The sequence below is a fragment of the Salvelinus alpinus genome, chromosome 6 (assembly GCF_045679555.1).
Source record: "Salvelinus alpinus chromosome 6, SLU_Salpinus.1, whole genome shotgun sequence".
Classification (NCBI taxonomy): Eukaryota; Metazoa; Chordata; class Actinopteri; order Salmoniformes; family Salmonidae; genus Salvelinus; species Salvelinus alpinus.
This window is the reverse complement of record NC_092091.1, coordinates 8,483,345-8,510,085: the sequence shown is the minus strand read 5'-3', so window position 1 is coordinate 8,510,085 and position 26,741 is coordinate 8,483,345. Positions and strand designations below refer to the sequence as shown.

Genomic DNA, 26,741 nt, shown 5'->3' with positions numbered 1-26,741 from the left:
ACTCCGAGATGCTGGCCTTCTAGGCAGAGTTGCAAAGAAAAAGCCATATCTCAGACTGGCCAATAAAAAGAAAAGATTAAGACGGGCAAAAGAACACAGACACTGGACCGAGGAACTCTGCCTAGAAGGCCAGCATCCCGGAGTCGCCTCTTCACTGTTGACATTGAGACTGGTGTTTTGCGGGTCCTATTTAATGAAGCTGCCAGTTGAGGACTTGTGAGGCGTCTGTTTCTCAAACTAGACACTCTAATGTACTTGTCCTCTTGCTCAGTTGTGCACCGGGGCCTCCCACTCCTCTTTCTATTCTGGTTAGAGCCAGTTTGCACTGTTCTGTGAAGTGAGTAGTACACAGCGTTGTACCAGATCTTCAGTTTATTGACAATTTCTCACATGGAATAGCCTTCATTTCTCAGAACAAGAATAGACTGACAAGTTTCAGAAGAAAGGTCTTTGTTTCTGGCCATTTTGAGCCTGTAATCGAACCCACAAATGCTGATGCTCCAGATACTCAACTAGTCTAAAGGAAGCCAAACAGGACAACAGTCTTCAGCTGTGCTAACATAATTGCAAAGGGTTTTCTAATGATCAATTAGCCTTTTAAAATGATAAACTTGGATTAGTTAACATAACGTGCCATTGGAACACAGGAGTGATGGTTGCTGATAATGGGCCCCTGTACGCCTATGTAAATATTCCATAAAAAATCTGCTGTTTCCAGCTACAATAGTCATTTAAAAAAATTTGCTTTTCTTTAAAAAACAAGAACATTTCTAAGTGAGCCCAAAGTTTTGAACGGTAGTGTACATCATTAATTTATAAGTCCAAAAGATTGATGTAGCAACTAAGGATTCTAGTTTTAATAATAGTAATTGTATGCAACTTGATCAAATATTGGGTTTCAATGTGTCCAAAATTGATAAATATATTAGACATATATAAATAAATCAATTACAAGTTCAAATATATTTTCCTTCTGTTAACAAGTCTAAATCAAATCAAATGTATTTATATAGCCCTTTTATAGCCCTGAAGAGATGAGTCTTCAGTAAAGTCTACAGTGCCTTTATTACTGAAGTACGCCCAGTTAGTTCACAGTAGCAGAAAAGGTAGGTTTGTGATTTGTTTGCTTATGTAAATGCATTTTAAGGGGTGTTTTTGTCTCTTATGTCAGTGCACGTGTTCATGTCATTACCCACTGGTTACACACTAGTTAAATCAATGTTGTTTCCACATCGTTTCTATGAAATTACGTTGAACCAATGTGGAATAGATGTTGAATTGACATCTGTGCCCGGTAGGTATGCATTTTCATTTTTACAACTATATATATAAAAAAAAAAGAAGTTTATATTCTTGTCACTCATAAAATGAACCCGACCAGAACAGTTTATACGTCCATGTTCAGCCAATTTAAAATGACATTAAAACACACACACACACACACACACACACACACACACACACACACACACACACACACACACACACACACACACACACACACACACACACACACACACACACACACACACACACACACACACACACACACACGAAATGTCTGAAAACAGTTGAATATGACCACCCACTATAAACCAATGAAATGAAACATTCAGCATAATAAAATAAAACTTTTGAAGTTATTCATATGAACTTCATTAAAAAGGTTTGGCTGCAGCTAAAGAATAGATTCTCCTCTAAAACAAGTCAACTGACTAACTGACTCCACACAGCTTGTTTGGTAGATAAATGTTATTTGGTCTCATACATCAACAGTTAATCTACCTAAACATTTGATATTGAGCATATTTTGAGTTTTACTTGAAGCTATACAGAAGAATATCTCTCATACCAACCTTGGAAATAAGACTACAATTGTGTAGCCATCTGCCCATGGCTATAGGCCAGGGATGGGCAACTGTTGCAGAATAAACAGAATATCATGATTAGTTGATTATTGGAGTCAGGTGTGTTAACTTCAGCTGGGGGAGAAGTGTGACCTCACCAATCAGGCCCCTGAGGACTGGAGTTGCCCATCCTTGCTATAACCAAGCTTTTTCCTAAAACTCTGGGGGTTTTATCTATAGAAATAACAATAGAAGTATTGTTGAATAAGTGATTGAAATCGTATCATTTGATTCTGATTTATTCTAAATATGTAACAACTTCACAACAAATGCAATAATATATTTGCGGATAAAGCATACAGTATAAATCGTACAAAAACAACCCTACTAGACCAATTAGAGGCATGCAATCAACAGTCCCGGTGCATCTTCCACTCACCCTATGCAAAGCAACTATTCTATCCGGACTGTCACTGTCCTCTCGTGCAGTGTCTAAGCTCCTCCGTGCTTTTCACCATCGCTCATCTACCCTCCGCTCTGTCGCCGAAAACAGTGGCCCGGGGTAGATTCGGGCAATGCATAGCATATCTCTGTCTCTCAATCTGTCGAGGATCTTTTTTGTGGAGCCTAGTGCTGCATTGCCGATAGGAGGGGAGTTTTTGATCAGTCATACTGGACTGACGGGGAGGGAATGTTATGCTGCATTCCCTCCTCCTTTCATTCTCTCTCTAATCTGACATTTGAGAAACTCGTTCGTGCGCAAGATTGTAATTAGATAGATGCTGAAGGAGAAGAGCATTAATTGGCCCAGCCACTGTGCAATTTTATGTATTGCAATTGCTCGATTATAAATGACTATAACACAATACAGTGACAAGAGTCGATGTACTTGTTCTTCTTCTACAATCTACACATATTCGCCAATTCAGAAAAAAAAAAGATGGTGAAACTCAAACGGGAGAAATATTTTCTCGAAGGACAATACATTTGTTCTATTCGCCAGGTTTTATGATTTACACAACTTTTATCTTGAGAACTTTTATTTTGAAGTGACTGTGACGCGCTCGCGTACCCGGAAGTTCACTTCACAACATCAACTGGTGGGGGGAAAAGAGAAGAGGACACGGAGAAAATAAGTAACTTAAAACACCAAAGTGACTTTTCCAAACAACCTTTTGGAGTAATTTCAGGCGTCATTTTAACGTTTTCAAACTAACGTCCAAATGTTCTGAGAGCAGATCGCAGCGTCACATGGAGGCTGTTGTAAAGAACTTGGAGCGGACCATGGAGCTACTCGCGGTGTCGCAGACAGAGACGGTGCAGCGGTGGGACAAACAAACCCTGGACAGAGCCTTCCAATGGACTCAGTACTGCGAACACGTCTACACACGGTTCCATGCAAATCCAACCGTCAGGGACATCTTGGAAAAACAACTACAGGTGACAAACGAAAGTTTACGAACAACTTTTCAGGGGTATACGGACATCACGTTTTCTGACCTGTCGCAGTGTCAACACTTGCTGCTTGTGGGGTTACTAAACAACGCCGCTGTTCCGAGCTCAGTCATCAAACTACTTTTCGACACTAGAACGGTTGGAGGAAAATCTAAGGACGCCACCGGTCATTGCACTGAGCTCATAGAAGTGAAATCGGCACGTAAAGTTTTAAGCGCCATTTATTTGAAACGCAGTACGTCCTTTCCTGGTCCTGATGTTGACGTGATAGGCATGACACTGATGGAGATATTGGATACCCTGCTCTCTCCAGCTTCTGGCGTGTCCAAGGTGGGCCTAGCAGAGAAGTTATTGGACAACATCTTACAAACCTGTGGTGAAAATGAAATCTTCTCAGGAGTCGTTGCTGCTGCTCTCCTGTCAAGGAAAAACAACAAAACAGCAACAACGGCAGCAGCAGCAACAACAACAACAAAAATGGCTTCTGAAGGAGTTTCATTAGACTTTATCCTGGCTTGGCTCCGGCAACACCATAGTTTACTCCAGCATATGTGTTCCACGTTGCCTATTGGACTTTTGATGGACCTCTACCAGCAGTCCGTGAGATTTAGAGTGACCTACCGTGACATGTTGAAGCAATGGGGGTCACAGTTGGAGTATGACTTGGGAGAAGGAGAGTGGGTTCAAATGTATACCACCGACGGGGTGTCGTTCAAGACACTGTCTGACCATTATAGGTCGTTACTAGGGGCTTGTCCGTCAACAAAGGAGGACGTTGAGAGAGAGCTGACAGAACTGAAGGTTGCCGATGGGGACTTTGATGTTGGAGGTCTGAGTGTTTGGGGTGACCTCCTCTCTGAGCTGAACAAGGTCTGAGTGTTTGGGGTGACCTCCTCTCTGAGCTGAACAAGGTCTGAGTGTTTGGGGTGACCTCCTCTCAGAGCTCAACAAGGTCTGAGTGTTTGGGGTGACCTCCTCTCAGAGCTCAACAAGGTCTGAGTGTTTGGGGTGACCTCCTCTCAGAGCTCAACAAGGTCTGAGTGTTTGGGGTGACCTCCTCTCTGAGCTGAACAAGGTCTGAGTGTTTGGGGTGACCTCCTCTCAGCGCTCAACAAGGTCTGAGTGTTTGGGGTGACCTCCTCTCAGAGCTCAACAAGGTCTGAGTGTTTGGGGTGACCTCCTCTCAGAGCTCAACAAGGTCTGAGTGTTTGGGGTGACCTCCTCTCTGAGCTGAACAAGGTCTGAAATGTTAGTTATCTAAAAACGTGTAAAACATAGTCTGTTGCCATCAGTTGAGACACAACGTGCTCTTGAATACAGAGTGACACAACATGCTCTTGAATACAGAGTGACACAACATGCTCTTGAATACAGAGTGACACAACATGCTCTTGAATACAGAGTGACACAACATGCTCTTGAATACAGAGTGACACAACATGCTCTTGAATACAGAGTGACACAACATGCTCTTGAATACAGAGTGACACAACATGCTCTTGAATACAGAGTGACACAACATGCTCTTGAATACAGAGTGACACAACATGCTCTTGAATACAGAGTGACACAACGTGCTCTTGAATACAGAGTGACACAACGTGCTCTTGAATACAGTGACACAACAAATAAAAAATAAAAATGTAGTTTACTTGCTTTTAGATAATTGACGTTAAAGGTTAAAAAAAAATCTATAAAACAGTTTGACAACCCTGTTTGTAAGCTTTTAAATGAAATCAAACTCAACCGTTTATCTTTTCCAGTGATGAAGACATGGATGTCTCATTGTATGGTGGGGTATGCAGAATAGGTCAACTTTGATCACCTTTTATCTCCTGAATGTTTTGGCATTCAGGTCCAAAAATGTACTTTCTGACCACTTCCTCCATGGGCAAACATGTATGGAATTTAATTTTTAATTTTTATGAAAGCTGTCAAAAAGTGAATTGAAATGGATTTACCCCTCTCTTGAGCAGAACAAAGCCATGTGTAGCCTCATCAGTATTCTGTCATTGGCAGTCAGTGTTCGTTGGACAAATGAGGAACTTTGGCCTCGTTAGATACAATTAATTTAAATATATTTGTTAAAGGATACATGTTTTTGTGCTAATACATTCATATACGTTTGTATCAATAACAGAATAAAGAGGAATTTCATTAAACAAATGTTTGTATTTTTATTTCAAGTGTGCAATAATACTGTCATCTCCCTTTTTTTTTTTTTTGGACAAACTGAGCTACTGAAACATTTGTATTTATTAGGGATCCCCATCAGCTGCTGCCAAGGCAGAAGCTACTCTTCCTGGGGTTTATTATGGATCCCCATTAGTTCCTTCCAAGGCAGAAGCTACTCTTCCTGGGGTTTATTATGGATCCCCATCAGCTGCTGTCAAGGCAGAAGCTACTCTTCCTGTGGTTTATTATGGATCCCCATCAGCTGCTGCCAAGGCAGAAGCTACTCTTCCTGTGGTTTATTATGGATCCCCATCAGCTGCTGCCAAGGCAGAAGCTACTCTTCCTGTGGTTTATTATGGATCCCCATTAGTTCCTGCCAAGGCAGCAGCTAGTCTTCCTGGGGTTTATTATGGATCCCCATCAGCTGCTGCCAAGGCAGAAGCTACTCTTCCTGTGGTTTATTATGGATCCCCATCAGCTGCTGCCAAGGCAGAAGCTACTCTTCCTGTGGTTTATTATGGATCCCCATTAGTTCCTGCCAAGGCAGCAGCTAGTCTTCCTGGGGTTTATTATGGATCCCCATCAGCTGCTGCCAAGGCAGAAGCTACTCTTCCTGTGGTTTATTATGGATCCCCATCAGCTGCTGCCAAGGCAGAAGCTACTCTTCCTGGGGTTTATTATGGATCCCCATTAGTTCCTGCCAAGGCAGCAGCTACTCTTCCTGGGCCCCAAACACATTAAGATGCTTAAATTACATTTTAAACAAAAGATAAAATAGTACAACATAACATTATTACAGCACTACATATCTACAATGCGAAATGTATAATACCAACGAACAACAATATTACAATGTACGTGTGTATAGAGTGCGTTTGCTAGCGCTTGTGTGCACATGTGTGTCTCTTCACAGTCCCCGCTCTTCCATAAGGTGTATTTTAATCTGATTCTACTGCTTGGCAGTATGTCCAACATCAGAATGAGCTAGTTAATGAAATCCAAATCTCAATGAGCAGGAGTGACAGATGGTAGCGTCACACGTTGCCCAGGCAACCACTGCTTGAACTCTGAAGGCCAGAGAGAGGATGTTGTGCGCCTTCCAAATGAGTCCCCAGGGACACAAGGACCCGTGCCTCTCATTCACTATCAGAGCAGTTTGGAGAGGAGGAGGAGGAGGAGGAGGAGAGCTAAGATGAGGTTCTAAGGTCGTCCTGTCTTTGATGATTCTAGAGGTTCTGATGTGTGAAAATATACTGAGGAAAAATATAAACGCAACATGCAAAGTGTTGGTCCCATGTTTCATCAGCTGAAATAAAAGATCCCAGAAATGTTCCATACGCACAAAAAGCTTATTCTCAAAAATGTTGTGCAGAAATTTGTTTACATCCCTGTTAGTGAGCATTTCTCCTTTGCCAAGACAATCCATCCACCTGACAGGTGTGGCATATCAATAAACTGATTAAATAGCATGCATGATCATTACACAGGTGCACCTTGTGCTGGGGACAATAAAAGGCCACGCTAAAATGTGCAGTTTTGTCACACAACACAATGCCACTGATGTGGGAGTGTGCAATTGGCATGCTGACTGGCAGGAATGTCCACCAGAGATGTTGCCAGCTAATTGAACGTTAATTTATCTACCATAAGCCGCAAACAACATCGTTTTAGAGAATTTGGCAGTATGTCCAACCGGCCTCACAACCGCAGACCATGTGTGGAGAAGCGATGAATCCCAGTTTCAACTCTACCGGGCATATGGCAGACAGTGTACATGCCATCGTGTAGATGTGGTTTGTTGATGTCAACGTTGTGCCCCATGGTGGTGGTGGGGTTATGGTATGGACAGGCATAAGCTATGGACAATGAACACAATTGCATTTTATCTATGGTAATTTGACTGCACAGAGATATCGTGATGAGATACTGAGGCCCGTTGTCATGCCATTCATTCGCCGCCATCACCTCATGTTTCAGCATGATAATGTATGGCCCCATGTCGCAAGGATCTGTACACATTTCCTGGAAGCTAAAAATGTGCCAGTTCTTCGATGGCTTGCATACTCACCAGACATGTCACGACCCATTGAGCATGTTTGGGATGCTCTAGATCGACGTGTACGACAGCGTGTTCCAGGTCCCGCCAATATCCCGCAACTTCGTACAGCCCTTAGGAGTGGGACAACATTCCACAGGCCACAATCAACAGCCTGATCAACTCTATGCAAAGGAGATGTGTCGCCCTGCATGAGACAAATTGTGGTCACACCAGATACTGACTGGTTTTCTGATCCTCGTATCTGTGACCAACAGATGCATATCTGTATTCCCGGTCATGTGAAATCCATAGATTAGGTCCTAATTTATTTATTTAAATGGACTGATTTCCTTCTATGAACTGTAACTCAGTAAAATATTTTTAATTGTTGAATGTTGCGTTTTATTTTTGTTCAGTGTACATCTATTGTATAGTCTGAGCTCCCGACTAGCAAATTCCTTTTGAAAATCTAATTACGAACCCTGAACAGTCTCACATTTTGTGGGAATCTAAAATCTAAATTTTATTGTGCAATATTTATTTATATGTATGTATGTTTCTGTTGTTATATTTGGTCCTGTAGCTGAATCAGTGCACAACACAAATCAATGTTAAACTAACTGATAAAGGAAATTGTCAGTGAATTTAGGATTATGTATTTCCATAACTCTCTGTGATAGTACGGGTAGCAAGACTGTTTGTCGACTCGAGTGACACTGAATAACAATTAGACTGTCTCACAGGCTGGCCAACATAGGCCCTCATAGCCACCGGTGGAGGCTCCTCAGAGGAGGCAGGGCAGGACCATCCTACTTAGTGAATTTCATAAAAATAAAAAGAATGAAACATAAATATCTATAGTATAAAACTATACTAAATGTGTTCACGTCACCAAATAATTTATTAAAACACACTGTTTTGCAATGAAGGTCAACAGTAGCCTCAACAGCACTCTGTAGGGTAGCACCATGGTTTTGCCGGAGGACAGCTAGCTTCAGTCCTAGTCTTGGTACATTCAATACAAAACCTAGGAGGCTCATGGTTCTCACCCCCTTCCATAGACTTACATAGTAATCATGACAACTTCCAGAGGACATCCTCCAACCTATCAGAGCTCTTGCAGCATGAACTGACATGTTATTCACCCAATCAAAGAATCAGAGAATGAATCTAGTACTGAAAGCATAAGCTACAGCTAGCTAGCACTGCAGTGCATAAAATGTGGTGAGTAGTTGTCTCAAAGAGAAAGACAATAGTTGAAATGTTTTGAACAAATTAATTTCTTCAAAAATGGAGAAGCTAGAGACAGAGAGAGAGCTAGTTATGTTTCGTAGTTTTTTTTTTTTTTTTTTACACATTCACTTACTGAGCTAACCAATGCAACTAGCTAGTTTAGCCTACTCAAACACCCGGCTCAAACAGAGAGAGATGCTTTGTGGCTACGGCTATCCAAAACTAGAACTCTAACAAGCTTTTGGTTTTATAAATTTATTGCCACAGGTGTAACTGCTAAACTGCTTGCTGACTGTACATTGTACTGCATGATTGTATCAGGTTTACTAAAGCGTTAGCTATGTTGACTATGACGTTAGCTAATATGGTGACAACGATGTAGGCTGTGTGTAGCCGGTAGTGGTTATGGTATAAAGGTTTGGCTTGGAAAGGTTTTTTTGCCTGATGTGTCCACAAGGGAACGGAAAATGTGAGAGGAGGAGAATGCATAGATACGAGAAGGAATTATACAACGATCAAAGTGATCATGCTGTTTGTATGTGGCTGCTATGAAAGTGAAGTGTTTACGCGTGATCAGGAGTGTATTCATTCTGCCGATTCTGTTGAAAAATATTTCTTGAACGGAAGCAATTGGAACGAAACGAGGATAAACAGACCTGAATTTATCCAATAGAAACTCTTGTTTAATTAATGAATTAATGAATTAATTGTATTTTTTTATTTAACCTTTATTTAACTAGGCAAGTCAGTTAAGAAGAAATTCTTATTTACAATAACAGCCTACCCCGGCCAAACCTGGACGACGCTGGGACAATTGTGTGCCGCCCTATTGGACTCCGAATCACGGCCGGATGTGATACAGCCTGGATTCAAACCAGGGACTGTAGTGATGCCTCTTGCACTGAGATGCAGTGCCTTTAGACCGCTGCGCCACTAGTGATTACACCCCAGATCAGCTAGATGCAGGCCAGAGGAGTGTGCCATTTTGAATGTGTCAATGTCTGTCACCTTGATTACTCAAATTTCTCTCAACCTGTGTGCACCTACATTGTAAACGTTCATTCACAGGCTAGGTTGTAGCAACTTCATGATGAAGGGAAAATTAGAGTATCAACTAGTAGCCTAAACCTATTGATGTTACATTGAACTGGGTGAATTGAATATGAATGACAGTCATCCAATATGCTGTAATAGAAATAAGGCCATGTTCAAAAAATAAAAATAAAAAATGTCCTCCATCTTAAACGGCACCAACCGTCACTGATAGCCACCCTGGCAGGTTTATAGCACCGAACAAGATCACATAGGGTTGTGATGTCAATAAGCAATCATGCCTTTTTTCATATTTATTTATGTAGATTATTACACATTTTGTCTATAAATTTAGTTTATTAATCTGTCCGTCTTGTTTCCGGATCGTTTACTGTTTTGTCTCCATGGAAACCATGTACAGTATATCAGTTTCATTTCACGAGACACTGAGAAAGACAGAAACAGAAAGATCCAACATTCTTCTGATATGTACCTTTAATTATGTAGAAAATGTGAACTCCGCATATAAGCAAATTCTTTATGGAAAAGATTTTCAAACAATCTCACTGTCTCTCTCCCCTCGCCTTCTCTCTCTCCCTCTTACACACACACACAAAATGTCAGCAGTGTGCCTTCTCTTCCTCACCAGTAGGCTAAACTGGGCCCCCACCCTCGATTCTACACAGCTGGTTAGCTGGCCCTCGTGACACACACACACAGACCCCCCTCACACACACAAATCCCACCTCCCATGTGTGTGTCAGATCACCTCTGCTGCTCTGGGATCAATTAGTCAGATCAGGCCTCTTCAATCAAACCCAGAACAATGGCTGGTGTGTGACATAACAGCCAGCGGATTACTGACAGGCACGGACGGGGTGTGGAGGGAAACGCCAACATGGCCATGGCTCGTTGAACACGCCACTGAAAAAGCAAGAGACGAGACGGAAGAGACAAGGGTCAGTGAGTCTGGAGCAGCGGTTACACAAGCAATTTATTAACACCTTTATGAGGAACATATGTACGGAGCTGGTAACAGAAACCCAGTGTGTTTCCTATAGCGTTTTCACCTGCTCCTCACTTTACAAGTCATTTATGAGCAATCAATTGGACAGGCTTATCATTTATAAGCAATCAATTGGACAGGCTGATTTTTGCCATCTCATTGTTATGTTGGGGATATCTGTATATGTCGTCTTTGAGTTCACTGCTATATTTTGTTACGTGCCCCAGCAAGAAAACCCAAAATTGTCACTCAAACAGAAGGGGGAACTAACAAAGAGTCATTAACAACAACCATAATGAAACAGGCGGGATTTTAGGAAAGGTTCTGGAAAGCCACTCATGAAAGACACCTACCACGAGCGCCCATTAAATTTGCCCACTAAGACGCAAACAAAAGAAAAACCCACACCAAACTTAAAGACAGGAAGCAAACCAAAAAGGTGACGAAAGATTTAATCCGATAAAGGATTGTTTGTCTCGAAATCAAAATAAGGAGAGACAACTAAATGTGTTTAACAAGCTGCATCTATCAAGACAACCGGAGCACTGGGCCAGCCACTCTCAAATAGCACCTGGGCCAGCACAGATGAAACACCTTCCCACTAACGAGACGGCAACCAGCACAGGTGTAACACATACTGACTAATGAGGTGCCACCAACCCCTTAAGACAACAAATATATCCTATATTTTTGTTGGACAAGTTTGCTCACCGCTAACAGAAAACAACTTCCATCTCACAACATAATTAACTTAAATGCATCGCTACTTAAATGCGTCACTTTCTCCAATATAAACTGGCTGTCAATCATAAAACACAAGACAAAGACATCCACTTATTTTTTGTAAATATATATATATATCACTTTCTTTTGTAAATATATATATATTGCTTTTTTAAATTTGATCTTTTTTTATATAGCTGCCGAAAACTCGGACGTTTTGAAAACTCTCATCCCCCTGGAACGAGCGCAACCAAAACAATACTCATCTCCAACACGGAAAAATGTTCAGTCAAAATAAATTGAGCCAGGCTGGCTGAAACTTATTGACTACCAACCCTTGTTATACACATGGATGTTAATGGCTGTGTTTACATAGACATTTTGTTATTGTGCCCAATAATTGGCAAAAGAGCTGAACTGATCGATCAAAGGACCAATTAGTGGGAAATAAAATCAGAATTGGGCTGCCTGTATAAGTGCAGCCAATGTGTGGCAGTGATTCTGTGATGTTTGGCCTTGGCTTTACACACTTTCATTGGTGTGTGTCCTGGTGTGAATCAGAGAGAGACAGCTCCTCTTCAACACACTAATCATCACCATGGCTGCTACCTTGTTCTGTCAGCTATGTGCTATACTGTGCAGAAGAGATGGAGAGAGAAAGAAGGAGAGAGATGAGAGAGAGAGGGAGAGAGAGAGAAAGAGAGAGAAGAGGAGAGAGAGATGGAAAGGGAGAGAGAGAGAGATGGAGAGAGAGAGGGTGCGAGAGATGGAAAGGGAGAGAAAGAGAGAGAGAGGGAGAGAGAGAGAGAGAGATGGAGATGGAGAGAGAGAGAGAGATAGAGAGAGAGATGGAGAGAGATGGAGAGAGATAGAGAGAGAGAGATGGAGAGAGATAGAGATGGAGAGAGATAGAGAGAGAGAGAGAGAGAGAGAGAGGGAGAGGGAGCGAGAGAGAGAGGGAGAGAGAGAGAGATGGAGATGGAGAGAGAGAGAGAGATAGAGAGAGAGATGGAGAGAGATAGAGAGAGAGAGATGGAGAGAGAGAGAGATGGAGATGGAGAGAGAGAGAGAGATAGAGAGAGAGATGGAGAGAGATAGAGAGAGAGAGATGGAGAGAGATAGAGATGGAGAGAGATAGAGATAGAGAGATGGAGAGAGATAGAGAGAGAGAGAGATAGAGGGTGCGAGAGATGAATACTGTGAAGAAGAGAAAAAGAGAGGTGAGAAGGAGAACCTTCGAGCGTCAGCCCCTTACATAGCTGTGGTGATAATGAAGTGGTGGCAACATGGCGTTCTGAGGTAGAGCGAGTCATACTATACTGTAGGTCTACTTTAATAGAGGCTGGCATGACTTCTTCTGGGAGTCACAATAATCTTGTGATGTGTTAGGCTAGCCCTCCTTTTTCCCTCAATTCCCTCAATTAAAAGGTATTATTGTGAGTAATATGTGCTATTAAGCTGTGAACACAATCACTGTGTTTACCATGATGCCGACTGTCAAGTACTTTCAATAGACAGGAGACGTTTGACGATGATGTCATCGTTATCTCACACCAATCCGATTTGATACGGTCGATTCCTCCTCACAGAGAGATGGGATCACGTCTAGTGTTGTTCTAACCTTGATATCTGCTGTTGGGGATTTGGATCTTTTGTCCCATATATATACATACAGATGCATTCTGGGGAGGCAGTGTAGACTTAGTGTATCTATTTTATATATCAGCCCTTAGAGTCTATAATGTTTTCATATATTCTATTCTTATGTATTATCAATGAAGGCAATGTTTCTCTCGGTCAGATTTCAATTTGGGAAACAAATTGTGGCGAGAGATGCTTCGGGGCGTCTGTGAGGAGAGGTGGGGGGGGGTGGGGGGGGGGGGGTTGAAGGGGTGTGAGAGGGCTGTACGGTGGGGGTTGAAGGATAGTATTCATTAAAACTAAACCCCAGTCCCCATCTGGTGGTTTGAATAGAGAGCCCACCATGGGGGGGGGTGCGGGGTGAGGGACGTCCCTGGGCCCCTTGACAGGCACGTGCCTAAGCTGCTCCAGACGGTCCTCTCTTTGTGTGTGTGTGTGTGTGTGTGTGTGTGTGTGTGTGTGTGTGTGTGTGTGTGTGTGTGTGTGTGTGTGTGTGTGTGTGTGTGTGTGTGTGTGTGTGTGTGTGTGTGTGTGTGTGTGTGTGTGTGTGTGTGTGTGTGTGTGTGTGTGTGTGTGTGTGTGTGTGTGTGTGTGCTCAGTGTCAGATTGGATGGGCAGAGAGTGCCCACAACACAACTGTGTCCCTCCATAGTCACAACCAATCTGCAGACTGAACTTAAGACCTGGTCTAGCATGAATACAGAGGTGCATCATCCCAAATGGCACCCTATTCCCTATTTAGTGGACTACTTTTGACCAGAGCCCATAGGGTGCAGTGTAGTACGTAGCCATATAAAGGAGGAGGTAGTAGTCTATCTAATGATGTATAGTATCCACTGCAGAATTATGTTCTACATCAGAGTCAGACTTGGTGAGCTGCTGATGCTGTAGTTGCAGAAATACTATTTTGGGAAATCGTGAAGATGAGGGGGGGGAGGGACTGAGGACTGTGAATCCTTGGATAAAATGATTATCTCGGAAGTGTGTGAATAATTTACGCCGGTCTGTGGATTGGTTTCTGGGGTAACTGAAAATCAAACAGATCGTCAGCTCTCCCCTTTCTGTCTGCTGAAAAAGCAAGCCTATTGTGATGTCATAAGGCCTTACTGCATCGGTAATGTTCACGGAGCCCGAATGCATCATAATATGACGTCATAAATATATGACTTGTACTCCATCACTGGTTTCTATGGAGACCTAATGAATAATATTGGTTGCATCCTTATATTCGGCAAATGCTTTCAATGCTTTGCTCACATTGCTTTCAGAGAGTGTCGAATGAGTTTTTGTCTATAGCTTTTTCCTTGTACAAAAACTCTGCTCAGATGGGTCAAGCTCAGAGCCCAACTGCCCCTAAAGAACAACGTGAGCATGTAAAAGAGGAAGAAGATGATGAAGATGAAGAAGATGACGAAGATGATGAAGAAGAAGAAGATGCATCCAATAGTGGCTGCCTTCGCTCTGTTGTCAGCTGCTCTCATGTTGTCAGCTGCTCTCATGTTGTCAGCTGCTCTCATGTTGTCAGCAGCTTTAATGTTGTCAGCTGCTCTCATGTTGTCAGCAGCTTTAATGTTGTCAGCTGCTCTCATGTTATCAGCTGCTCTCATGTTGTCAGCTTCTCTCATGTTGTCAGCCTCTCTCATGTTGTCAGCTGCTCTCATGTTGTCAGCTGCTCTCATGCTGTCAGCTGCTCTCATGCTGTCAGCTGCTCTCATGCTGTCAGCTGCTCTCATGCTGTCAGCTGCTCTCATGCTGTCAGCTGCTCTCATGTTGTCTGCTCTCATGTTATCAGCCGCTCTCATGTTGTCAGCTGCTCTCATGTTGTCAGCCGCTCTCATGTTGTCAGCTGCTCTCATGTTATCAGCTGCTCTCATGTTATCAGCTGCTCTCATGTTGTCAGCTGCTCTCATGTTGTCAGCTGCTCTCATGTTGTCAGCAGCTTTAATGTTGTCAGCTGCTCTCATGTTGTCAGCAGCTTTAATGTTGTCAGCTGCTCTCATGTTATCAGCTGCTCTCATGTTGTCAGCCGCTCTCATGTTGTCAGCTTCTCTCATGTTGTCAGCCTCTCTCATGTTGTCAGCTGCTCTCATGTTGTCAGCTGCTCTCATGCTGTCAGCTGCTCTCATGCTGTCAGCTGCTCTCATGCTGTCAGCTGCTCTCATGCTGTCAGCTGCTCTCATGCTGTCAGCTGCTCTCATGTTGTCTGCTCTCATGTTATCAGCCGCTCTCATGTTGTCAGCTGCTCTCATGTTGTCAGCCGCTCTCATGTTGTCAGCTGCTCTCATGTTATCAGCTGCTCTCATGTTATCAGCTGCTCTCATGTTGTCAGCTGCTCTCATGCTGTCAGCCGCTCTCATGTTGTCAGCTGCTCTCATGTTGTCAGCTGCTCTCATGTTGTCAGCTGCTCTCATGTTGTCAGCCGTTCTCATGTTGTCAGCTGCTCTCATGTTGTCAGCTGCTCTCATGTTGTCAGCTGCTCTCATGTTGTCAGCTGCTCTCATGTTGTCAGCTGCTCTCATGTTGTCAGCTGCTCTCATGTTGTCAGCTGCTCTCATGTTATCAGCTGCTCTCATGTTATCAGCTGCTCTCATGTTGTCAGCTGCTCTCATGTTGTCAGCTGCTCTCATGTTGTCAGCTGTTCTCATGTTGTCAGCTGCTCTCATGTTGTCAGCTGCTCTCATGTTATCAGCTGCTCTCATGTTGTCAGCCGCTCTCATGTTATCAGCTGCTCTCATGTTGTCAGCCGCTCTCATGTTGTCAGCCGCTCTCATGTTGTCAGCCGCTCTCATGTTGTCTGCTCTCATGTTGTCAGCTGCTCTCATGTTGTCAGCTGCTCTCATGTTGTCAGCTTCTCTCATGTTGTCAGCTGCTCTCATGTTGTCAGCTGCTCTCATGTTGTCAGCTTCTCTCATGTTGTCAGCTGCTCTCATGTTATCAGCTGCTCTCATGTTGTCAGCTGCTCTCATGTTGTCAGCTTCTCTCATGTTATCAGCTGCTCTCATGTTATCAGCTGCTCTCATGTTGTCAGCTGCTCTCATGTTGTCAGCTGCTCTCATGCTGTCAGCTGCTCTCATGTTGTCAGCTGCTCTCATGTTGTCAGCTGCTCTCATGTTGTCTGCTCTCATGTTATCAGCTGCTCTCATGCTGTCAGCTGCTCTCATGTTGTCAGCTGCTCTCATGTTGTCAGCTGCTCTCATGTTGTCAGCTGCTCTCATGTTGTCTGCTCTCATGTTATCAGCTGCTCTCATGCTGTCAGCTGCTCTCATGTTGTCAGCTGCTCTCATGTTGTCTGCTCTCATGTTATCAGCTGCTCTCATGCTGTCAGCTGCTCTCATGTTGTCAGCTGCTCTCATGCTGTCAGCTGCTCTCATGTTGTCTGCTCTCATGTTGTCAGCTGCTCTCATGTTGTCAGCTGCTCTCATGTTGTCAGCTGCTCTCATGCTGTCAGCTGCTCTCATGTTGTCAGCTGCTCTCATGTTGTCAGCCGCTCTCATGTTGTCAGCTGCTCTCATGCTGTCAGCTGCTCTCATGTTATCAGCTGCTCTCATGTTGTCTGCTCTCATGTTATCAGCTGCTCTCATGTTGTCAGCTGCTCTCATGTTATCAGCTGCTCTCATGTTATCAGCTGCTCTCATGTTGTCAGCTGCTCTCATGTTGTCAGCTGCTCTCATGTTGTCAGCTGCTCTCATGTTGTCAGCTGCTCTCATGCTGTCAGCTGCTCTCATGTTGTCTGCTCTCATGTTATCAGCTGCTCTCATGTTGTCAGCTGCTCTCATGTTGTCAGCTGCTCTCATGCTGTCAGCTGCTCTCATGTTGTCTGCTCTCATGTTATCAGCTGCTCTCATGTTGTCAGCTGCTCTCATGTTGTCAGCCGCTCTCATGTTATCAGCTGTTCTCATGTTGTCAGCTGCTCTCATGTTGTCAGCTGCTCTCATGTTGTCAGCCACTCTCATGTTGTCAGCTGCTCTCATGTTGTCAGCCACTCTCATGTTGTCAGCTGCTCTCATGTTGTCAGCCGCTCTCATGTTGTCAGCCACTCTCATGTTGTCAGCTGCTCTCATGTTGTCAGCTGCTCTCATGTTGTCAGCTGCTCTCATGCTGTCAGCTGCTCTCATGTTGTCTGCTCTCATGTTATCAGCTGCTCTCATGCTGTCAGCTGCTCTCATGTTATCAGCTGCTCTCATGTTGTCTTCTCTCATGTTATCAGCTGCTCTCATGTTGTCAGCTGCTCTCATGTTATCAGCTGCCCTCATGTTGTCTGCTCTCATGTTATCAGCTGCTCTCATGTTGTCAGCTGCTCTCATGTTATCAGCTGCTCTCATGTTGTCAGCTGCTCTCATGTTATCAGCTGCTCTCATGTTGTCTGCTCTCATGTTGTCAGCTGCTCTCATGCTGTCAGCCGCTCTCATGCTGTCAGCCGCTCTCATGCTGTCAGCTGCTCTCATGTTATCAGCTGCTCTCATGTTGTCTGGTCTCATGTTATCAGCTGCTCTCATGTTGTCAGCTGCTCTCATGTTGTCAGCCACTCTCATGTTGTCAGCTGCTCTCATGCTGTCAGCCACTCTCATGTTGTCAGCTGCTCTCATGCTGTCAGCTGCTCTCATGTTGTCTGCTCTCATGTTATCAGCTGCTCTCATGCTGTCAGCTGCTCTCATGTTATCAGCTGCTCTCATGTTGTCAGCCACTCTCATGTTGTCAGCTGCTCTCATGCTGTCAGCCACTCTCATGTTGTCAGCTGCTCTCATGCTGTCAGCCACTCTCATGTTGTCAGCTGCTCTCATGCTGTCAGCTGCTCTCATGTTGTCTGCTCTCATGTTGTCAGCTGCTCTCATGTTATCAGCTGCTCTCATGTTGTCTGCTCTCATGTTATCAGCTGCTCTCATGTTGTCTGCTCTCATGTTATCAGCTGCTCTCATGTTGTCTGCTCTCATGTTATCAGCTGCTCTCATGTTGTCTGCTCTCATGTTATCAGCTGCTCTCATGTTGTCAGCTGCTCTCATGTTATCAGCTGCTCTCATGTTGTCAGCTGCTCTCATGTTGTCAGCTGCTCTCATGTTGTCAGCTGCTCTCATGTTGTCAGCTGCTCTCATGTTGTCTGCTCTCATGCTGTCAGCTGCTCTCATGTTATCAGCTGCTCTCATGTTGTCTGCTCTCATGTTGTCAGCCGCTCTCATGTTGTCAGCCGCTCTCATGTTGTCAGCCGCTCTCATGTTGTCAGCCGCTCTCATGTTGTCAGCCGCTCTCATGTTGTCAGCCGCTCTCATGTTGTCAGCTGCTCTCATGTTGTCAGCCGCTCTCATGTTGTCAGCCGCTCTCATGTTGTCAGCCGATCTCATGTTGTCAGCCGCTCTCATGTTGTCAGCCGATCTCATGTTGTCAGCCGCTCTCATGTTGTCAGCTGCTCTCATGTTGTCAGCCGCTCTCATGTTGTCAGCTGCTCTCATGTTATCAGCTGCTCTCATGTTATCAGCTGCTCTCATGTTGTCAGCTGCTCTCATGCTGTCAGCCGCTCTCATGTTGTCAGCTGCTCTCATGTTGTCAGCCGCTCTCATGTTGTCAGCTGCTCTCATGTTGTCAGCCGTTCTCATGTTGTCAGCTGCTCTCATGTTGTCAGCTGCTCTCATGTTGTCAGCTGCTCTCATGTTGTCAGCTGCTCTCATGTTGTCAGCTGCTCTCATGTTGTCAGCTGCTCTCATGTTGTCAGCTGCTCTCATGTTATCAGCTGCTCTCATGTTATCAGCTGCTCTCATGTTGTCAGCTGCTCTCATGTTGTCAGCTGCTCTCATGTTGTCAGCTGTTCTCATGTTGTCAGCTGCTCTCATGTTGTCAGCTGCTCTCATGTTATCAGCTGCTCTCATGTTGTCAGCCGCTCTCATGTTATCAGCTGCTCTCATGTTGTCAGCCGCTCTCATGTTGTCAGCCGCTCTCATGTTGTCAGCCGCTCTCATGTTGTCTGCTCTCATGTTGTCAGCTGCTCTCATGTTGTCAGCTGCTCTCATGTTGTCAGCTGCTCTCATGTTGTCAGCTGCTCTCATGTTGTCAGCTGCTCTCATGTTGTCAGCTTCTCTCATGTTGTCAGCTGCTCTCATGTTATCAGCTGCTCTCATGTTGTCAGCTGCTCTCATGTTGTCAGCTTCTCTCATGTTATCAGCTGCTCTCATGTTATCAGCTGCTCTCATGTTGTCAGCTGCTCTCATGTTGTCAGCTGCTCTCATGCTGTCAGCTGCTCTCATGTTGTCAGCTGCTCTCATGTTGTCAGCTGCTCTCATGTTGTCTGCTCTCATGTTATCAGCTGCTCTCATGCTGTCAGCTGCTCTCATGTTGTCAGCTGCTCTCATGTTGTCAGCTGCTCTCATGTTGTCAGCTGCTCTCATGTTGTCTGCTCTCATGTTATCAGCTGCTCTCATGCTGTCAGCTGCTCTCATGTTGTCAGCTGCTCTCATGTTGTCTGCTCTCATGTTATCAGCTGCTCTCATGCTGTCAGCTGCTCTCATGTTGTCAGCTGCTCTCATGCTGTCAGCTGCTCTCATGTTGTCTGCTCTCATGTTGTCAGCTGCTCTCATGTTGTCAGCTGCTCTCATGTTGTCAGCTGCTCTCATGCTGTCAGCTGCTCTCATGTTGTCAGCTGCTCTCATGTTGTCAGCCGCTCTCATGTTGTCAGCTGCTCTCATGCTGTCAGCTGCTCTCATGTTATCAGCTGCTCTCATGTTGTCTGCTCTCATGTTATCAGCTGCTCTCATGTTGTCAGCTGCTCTCATGTTATCAGCTGCTCTCATGTTATCAGCTGCTCTCATGTTGTCAGCTGCTCTCATGTTGTCAGCTGCTCTCATGTTGTCAGCTGCTCTCATGTTGTCAGCTGCTCTCATGCTGTCAGCTGCTCTCATGTTGTCTGCTCTCATGTTATCAGCTGCTCTCATGTTGTCAGCTGCTCTCATGTTGTCAGCTGCTCTCATGCTGTCAGCTGCTCTCATGTTGTCTGCTCTCATGTTATCAGCTGCTCTCATGTTGTCAGCTGCTCTCATGTTGTCAGCCGCTCTCATGTTATCAGCTGTTCTCATGTTGTCAGCTGCTCTCATGTTGTCAGCTGCTCTCATGTTGTCAGCCACTCTCATGTTGTCAGCTGCTCTCATGTTGTCAGCCACTCTCATGTTGTCAGCCGCTCTCATGTTGTCAGCCGCTCTCATGTTGTCAGCCACTCTCATGTTGTCAGCTGCTCTCATGTTGTCAGCTGCTCTCATGTTGTCAGCTGCTCTCATGCTGTCAGCTGCTCTCATGTTGTCTGCTCTCATGTTATCAGCTGCTCTCATGCTGTCAGCTGCTCTCATGTTATCAGCTGCTCTCATGTTGTCTTCTCTCATGTTATCAGCTGCTCTCATGTTGTCAGCTGCTCTCATGTTATCAGCTGCCCTCATGTTGTCTGCTCTCATGTTATCAGCTGCTCTCATGTTGTCAGCTGCTCTCATGTTATCAGCTGCTCTCATGTTGTCAGCTGCTCTCATGTTATCAGCTGCTCTCATGTTGTCTTCTCTCATGTTATCAGCTGCTCTCATGTTGTCAGCTGCTCTCATGTTATCAGCTGCCCTCATGTTGTCTGCTCTCATGTTATCAGCTGCTCTCATGTTGTCAGCTGCTCTCATGTTATCAGCTGCTCTCATGCTGTCAGCCGCTCTCATGCTGTCAGCCGCTCTCATGCTGTCAGCTGCTCTCATGTTATCAGCTGCTCTCATGTTGTCTGGTCTCATGTTATCAGCTGCTCTCATGTTGTCAGCTGCTCTCATGTTGTCAGCCACTCTCATGTTGTCAGCTGCTCTCATGCTGTCAGCCACTCTCATGTTGTCAGCTGCTCTCATGCTGTCAGCTGCTCTCATGTTGTCTGCTCTCATGTTATCAGCTGCTCTCATGCTGTCAGCTGCTCTCATGTTATCAGCTGCTCTCATGTTGTCAGCCACTCTCATGTTGTCAGCTGCTCTCATGCTGTCAGCCACTCTCATGTTGTCAGCTGCTCTCATGTTATCAGCTGCTCTCATGTTGTCTGGTCTCATGTTATCAGCTGCTCTCATGTTGTCAGCTGCTCTCATGTTGTCAGCCACTCTCATGTTGTCAGCTGCTCTCATGCTGTCAGCCACTCTCATGTTGTCAGCTGCTCTCATGCTGTCAGCTGCTCTCATGTTGTCTGCTCTCATGTTATCAGCTGCTCTCATGCTGTCAGCTGCTCTCATGTTGTCAGCTGCTCTCATGCTGTCAGCCACTCTCATGTTGTCAGCTGCTCTCATGCTGTCAGCCACTCTCATGTTGTCAGCTGCTCTCATGCTGTCAGCTGCTCTCATGTTGTCTGCTCTCATGTTGTCAGCTGCTCTCATGTTATCAGCTGCTCTCATGTTGTCTGCTCTCATGTTATCAGCTGCTCTCATGTTGTCTGCTCTCATGTTATCAGCTGCTCTCATGTTGTCTGCTCTCATGTTATCAGCTGCTCTCATGTTGTCTGCTCTCATGTTATCAGCTGCTCTCATGTTGTCAGCTGCTCTCATGTTATCAGCTGCTCTCATGTTGTCAGCTGCTCTCATGTTGTCAGCTGCTCTCATGTTGTCAGCTGCTCTCATGTTGTCAGCTGCTCTCATGTTGTCTGCTCTCATGCTGTCAGCTGCTCTCATGTTATCAGCTGCTCTCATGTTGTCTGCTCTCATGTTGTCAGCCGCTCTCATGTTGTCAGCCGCTCTCATGTTGTCAGCCGCTCTCATGTTGTCAGCCGCTCTCATGTTGTCAGCCGCTCTCATGTTGTCAGCCGCTCTCATGTTGTCAGCCGCTCTCATGTTGTCAGCCACTCTCATGTTGTCAGCTGCTCTCATGTTGTCAGCTGCTCTCATGTTGTCAGCTGCTCTCATGCTGTCAGCTGCTCTCATGTTGTCTGCTCTCATGTTATCAGCTGCTCTCATGCTGTCAGCTGCTCTCATGTTATCAGCTGCTCTCATGTTGTCTTCTCTCATGTTATCAGCTGCTCTCATGTTGTCAGCTGCTCTCATGTTATCAGCTGCCCTCATGTTGTCTGCTCTCATGTTATCAGCTGCTCTCATGTTGTCAGCTGCTCTCATGTTATCAGCTGCTCTCATGTTGTCAGCTGCTCTCATGTTATCAGCTGCTCTCATGTTGTCTGCTCTCATGTTGTCAGCTGCTCTCATGCTGTCAGCCGCTCTCATGCTGTCAGCCGCTCTCATGCTGTCAGCTGCTCTCATGTTGTCTGGTCTCATGTTATCAGCTGCTCTCATGTTGTCAGCTGCTCTCATGTTGTCAGCCACTCTCATGTTGTCAGCTGCTCTCATGCTGTCAGCCACTCTCATGTTGTCAGCTGCTCTCATGCTGTCAGCTGCTCTCATGTTGTCTGCTCTCATGTTATCAGCTGCTCTCATGCTGTCAGCTGCTCTCATGTTATCAGCTGCTCTCATGTTGTCAGCCACTCTCATGTTGTCAGCTGCTCTCATGCTGTCAGCCACTCTCATGTTGTCAGCTGCTCTCATGCTGTCAGCCACTCTCATGTTGTCAGCTGCTCTCATGCTGTCAGCTGCTCTCATGTTGTCTGCTCTCATGTTGTCAGCTGCTCTCATGTTATCAGCTGCTCTCATGTTGTCTGCTCTCATGTTATCAGCTGCTCTCATGTTGTCTGCTCTCATGTTATCAGCTGCTCTCATGTTGTCTGCTCTCATGTTATCAGCTGCTCTCATGTTGTCTGCTCTCATGTTATCAGCTGCTCTCATGTTGTCAGCTGCTCTCATGTTATCAGCTGCTCTCATGTTGTCAGCTGCTCTCATGTTGTCAGCTGCTCTCATGTTGTCAGCTGCTCTCATGTTGTCAGCTGCTCTCATGTTGTCTGCTCTCATGCTGTCAGCTGCTCTCATGTTATCAGCTGCTCTCATGTTGTCTGCTCTCATGTTGTCAGCCGCTCTCATGTTGTCAGCCGCTCTCATGTTGTCAGCCGCTCTCATGTTGTCAGCCGCTCTCATGTTGTCAGCCGCTCTCATGTTGTCAGCCGCTCTCATGTTGTCAGCTGCTCTCATGTTGTCAGCCCCTCTCATGTTGTCAGCCGCTCTCATGTTGTCAGCCGATCTCATGTTGTCAGCCGCTCTCATGTTGTCAGCCGATCTCATGTTGTCAGCCGCTCTCATGTTGTCAGCTGCTCTCATGTTGTCAGCCGCTCTCATGTTGTCAGCTGCTCTCATGTTATCAGCTGCTCTCATGTTATCAGCTGCTCTCATGTTGTCAGCTGCTCTCATGCTGTCAGCCGCTCTCATGTTGTCAGCTGCTCTCATGTTGTCAGCCGCTCTCATGTTGTCAGCTGCTCTCATGTTGTCAGCCGTTCTCATGTTGTCAGCTGCTCTCATGTTGTCAGCTGCTCTCATGTTGTCAGCTGCTCTCATGTTGTCAGCTGCTCTCATGTTGTCAGCTGCTCTCATGTTGTCAGCTGCTCTCATGTTGTCAGCTGCTCTCATGTTATCAGCTGCTCTCATGTTATCAGCTGCTCTCATGTTGTCAGCTGCTCTCATGTTGTCAGCTGCTCTCATGTTGTCAGCTGTTCTCATGTTGTCAGCTGCTCTCATGTTGTCAGCTGCTCTCATGTTATCAGCTGCTCTCATGTTGTCAGCCGCTCTCATGTTATCAGCTGCTCTCATGTTGTCAGCCGCTCTCATGTTGTCAGCCGCTCTCATGTTGTCAGCCGCTCTCATGTTGTCTGCTCTCATGTTGTCAGCTGCTCTCATGTTGTCAGCTGCTCTCATGTTGTCAGCTGCTCTCATGTTGTCAGCTGCTCTCATGTTGTCAGCTGCTCTCATGTTGTCAGCTTCTCTCATGTTGTCAGCTGCTCTCATGTTATCAGCTGCTCTCATGTTGTCAGCTGCTCTCATGTTGTCAGCTTCTCTCATGTTATCAGCTGCTCTCATGTTATCAGCTGCTCTCATGTTGTCAGCTGCTCTCATGTTGTCAGCTGCTCTCATGCTGTCAGCTGCTCTCATGTTGTCAGCTGCTCTCATGTTGTCAGCTGCTCTCATGTTGTCTGCTCTCATGTTATCAGCTGCTCTCATGCTGTCAGCTGCTCTCATGTTGTCAGCTGCTCTCATGTTGTCAGCTGCTCTCATGTTGTCAGCTGCTCTCATGTTGTCTGCTCTCATGTTATCAGCTGCTCTCATGCTGTCAGCTGCTCTCATGTTGTCAGCTGCTCTCATGTTGTCTGCTCTCATGTTATCAGCTGCTCTCATGCTGTCAGCTGCTCTCATGTTGTCAGCTGCTCTCATGCTGTCAGCTGCTCTCATGTTGTCTGCTCTCATGTTGTCAGCTGCTCTCATGTTGTCAGCTGCTCTCATGTTGTCAGCTGCTCTCATGCTGTCAGCTGCTCTCATGTTGTCAGCTGCTCTCATGTTGTCAGCCGCTCTCATGTTGTCAGCTGCTCTCATGCTGTCAGCTGCTCTCATGTTATCAGCTGCTCTCATGTTGTCTGCTCTCATGTTATCAGCTGCTCTCATGTTGTCAGCTGCTCTCATGTTATCAGCTGCTCTCATGTTATCAGCTGCTCTCATGTTGTCAGCTGCTCTCATGTTGTCAGCTGCTCTCATGTTGTCAGCTGCTCTCATGTTGTCAGCTGCTCTCATGCTGTCAGCTGCTCTCATGTTGTCTGCTCTCATGTTATCAGCTGCTCTCATGTTGTCAGCTGCTCTCATGTTGTCAGCTGCTCTCATGCTGTCAGCTGCTCTCATGTTGTCTGCTCTCATGTTATCAGCTGCTCTCATGTTGTCAGCTGCTCTCATGTTGTCAGCCGCTCTCATGTTATCAGCTGTTCTCATGTTGTCAGCTGCTCTCATGTTGTCAGCTGCTCTCATGTTGTCAGCCACTCTCATGTTGTCAGCTGCTCTCATGTTGTCAGCCACTCTCATGTTGTCAGCCGCTCTCATGTTGTCAGCCGCTCTCATGTTGTCAGCCACTCTCATGTTGTCAGCTGCTCTCATGTTGTCAGCTGCTCTCATGTTGTCAGCTGCTCTCATGCTGTCAGCTGCTCTCATGTTGTCTGCTCTCATGTTATCAGCTGCTCTCATGCTGTCAGCTGCTCTCATGTTATCAGCTGCTCTCATGTTGTCTTCTCTCATGTTATCAGCTGCTCTCATGTTGTCAGCTGCTCTCATGTTATCAGCTGCCCTCATGTTGTCTGCTCTCATGTTATCAGCTGCTCTCATGTTGTCAGCTGCTCTCATGTTATCAGCTGCTCTCATGTTGTCAGCTGCTCTCATGTTATCAGCTGCTCTCATGTTGTCTTCTCTCATGTTATCAGCTGCTCTCATGTTGTCAGCTGCTCTCATGTTATCAGCTGCCCTCATGTTGTCTGCTCTCATGTTATCAGCTGCTCTCATGTTGTCAGCTGCTCTCATGTTATCAGCTGCTCTCATGCTGTCAGCCGCTCTCATGCTGTCAGCCGCTCTCATGCTGTCAGCTGCTCTCATGTTATCAGCTGCTCTCATGTTGTCTGGTCTCATGTTATCAGCTGCTCTCATGTTGTCAGCTGCTCTCATGTTGTCAGCCACTCTCATGTTGTCAGCTGCTCTCATGCTGTCAGCCACTCTCATGTTGTCAGCTGCTCTCATGCTGTCAGCTGCTCTCATGTTGTCTGCTCTCATGTTATCAGCTGCTCTCATGCTGTCAGCTGCTCTCATGTTATCAGCTGCTCTCATGTTGTCAGCCACTCTCATGTTGTCAGCTGCTCTCATGCTGTCAGCCACTCTCATGTTGTCAGCTGCTCTCATGTTATCAGCTGCTCTCATGTTGTCTGGTCTCATGTTATCAGCTGCTCTCATGTTGTCAGCTGCTCTCATGTTGTCAGCCACTCTCATGTTGTCAGCTGCTCTCATGCTGTCAGCCACTCTCATGTTGTCAGCTGCTCTCATGCTGTCAGCTGCTCTCATGTTGTCTGCTCTCATGTTATCAGCTGCTCTCATGCTGTCAGCTGCTCTCATGTTGTCAGCTGCTCTCATGCTGTCAGCCACTCTCATGTTGTCAGCTGCTCTCATGCTGTCAGCCACTCTCATGTTGTCAGCTGCTCTCATGCTGTCAGCTGCTCTCATGTTGTCTGCTCTCATGTTGTCAGCTGCTCTCATGTTATCAGCTGCTCTCATGTTGTCTGCTCTCATGTTATCAGCTGCTCTCATGTTGTCTGCTCTCATGTTATCAGCTGCTCTCATGTTGTCTGCTCTCATGTTATCAGCTGCTCTCATGTTGTCTGCTCTCATGTTATCAGCTGCTCTCATGTTGTCAGCTGCTCTCATGTTATCAGCTGCTCTCATGTTGTCAGCTGCTCTCATGTTGTCAGCTGCTCTCATGTTGTCAGCTGCTCTCATGTTGTCAGCTGCTCTCATGTTGTCTGCTCTCATGCTGTCAGCTGCTCTCATGTTATCAGCTGCTCTCATGTTGTCTGCTCTCATGTTGTCAGCCGCTCTCATGTTGTCAGCCGCTCTCATGTTGTCAGCCGCTCTCATGTTGTCAGCCGCTCTCATGTTGTCAGCCGCTCTCATGTTGTCAGCCGCTCTCATGTTGTCAGCCGCTCTCATGTTGTCAGCTGCTC

The 26,741-nt window shown here is 45.7% G+C and overlaps 2 protein-coding genes across 2 annotated transcripts in view; one reads left to right on the top strand and one right to left on the bottom strand.

Annotated features, from left to right (window-relative positions):
* Window positions 1-2,505, bottom strand: part of LOC139578069 (growth arrest-specific protein 2-like) — a 53,007-nt gene extending 50,502 nt beyond the window's left edge. Inside the window, exon 1 of the mRNA XM_071405248.1 lies at window positions 2,287-2,505. The gene's annotated coding sequence lies outside the window, so the exon portion shown is untranslated. The remainder of the gene's footprint in view (window positions 1-2,286) is intronic.
* Window positions 2,506-2,530: 25 nt separating this feature from the next.
* On the top strand, window positions 2,531-5,468 carry fancf (FA complementation group F). The gene has a single exon (XM_071405247.1). It carries the CDS (start codon window positions 3,099-3,101, stop codon window positions 4,176-4,178), a length of 1,080 nt encoding a protein of 359 aa, XP_071261348.1. The 5' UTR covers window positions 2,531-3,098; the 3' UTR covers window positions 4,179-5,468.
* Window positions 5,469-26,741: the final 21,273 nt, after the last annotated feature.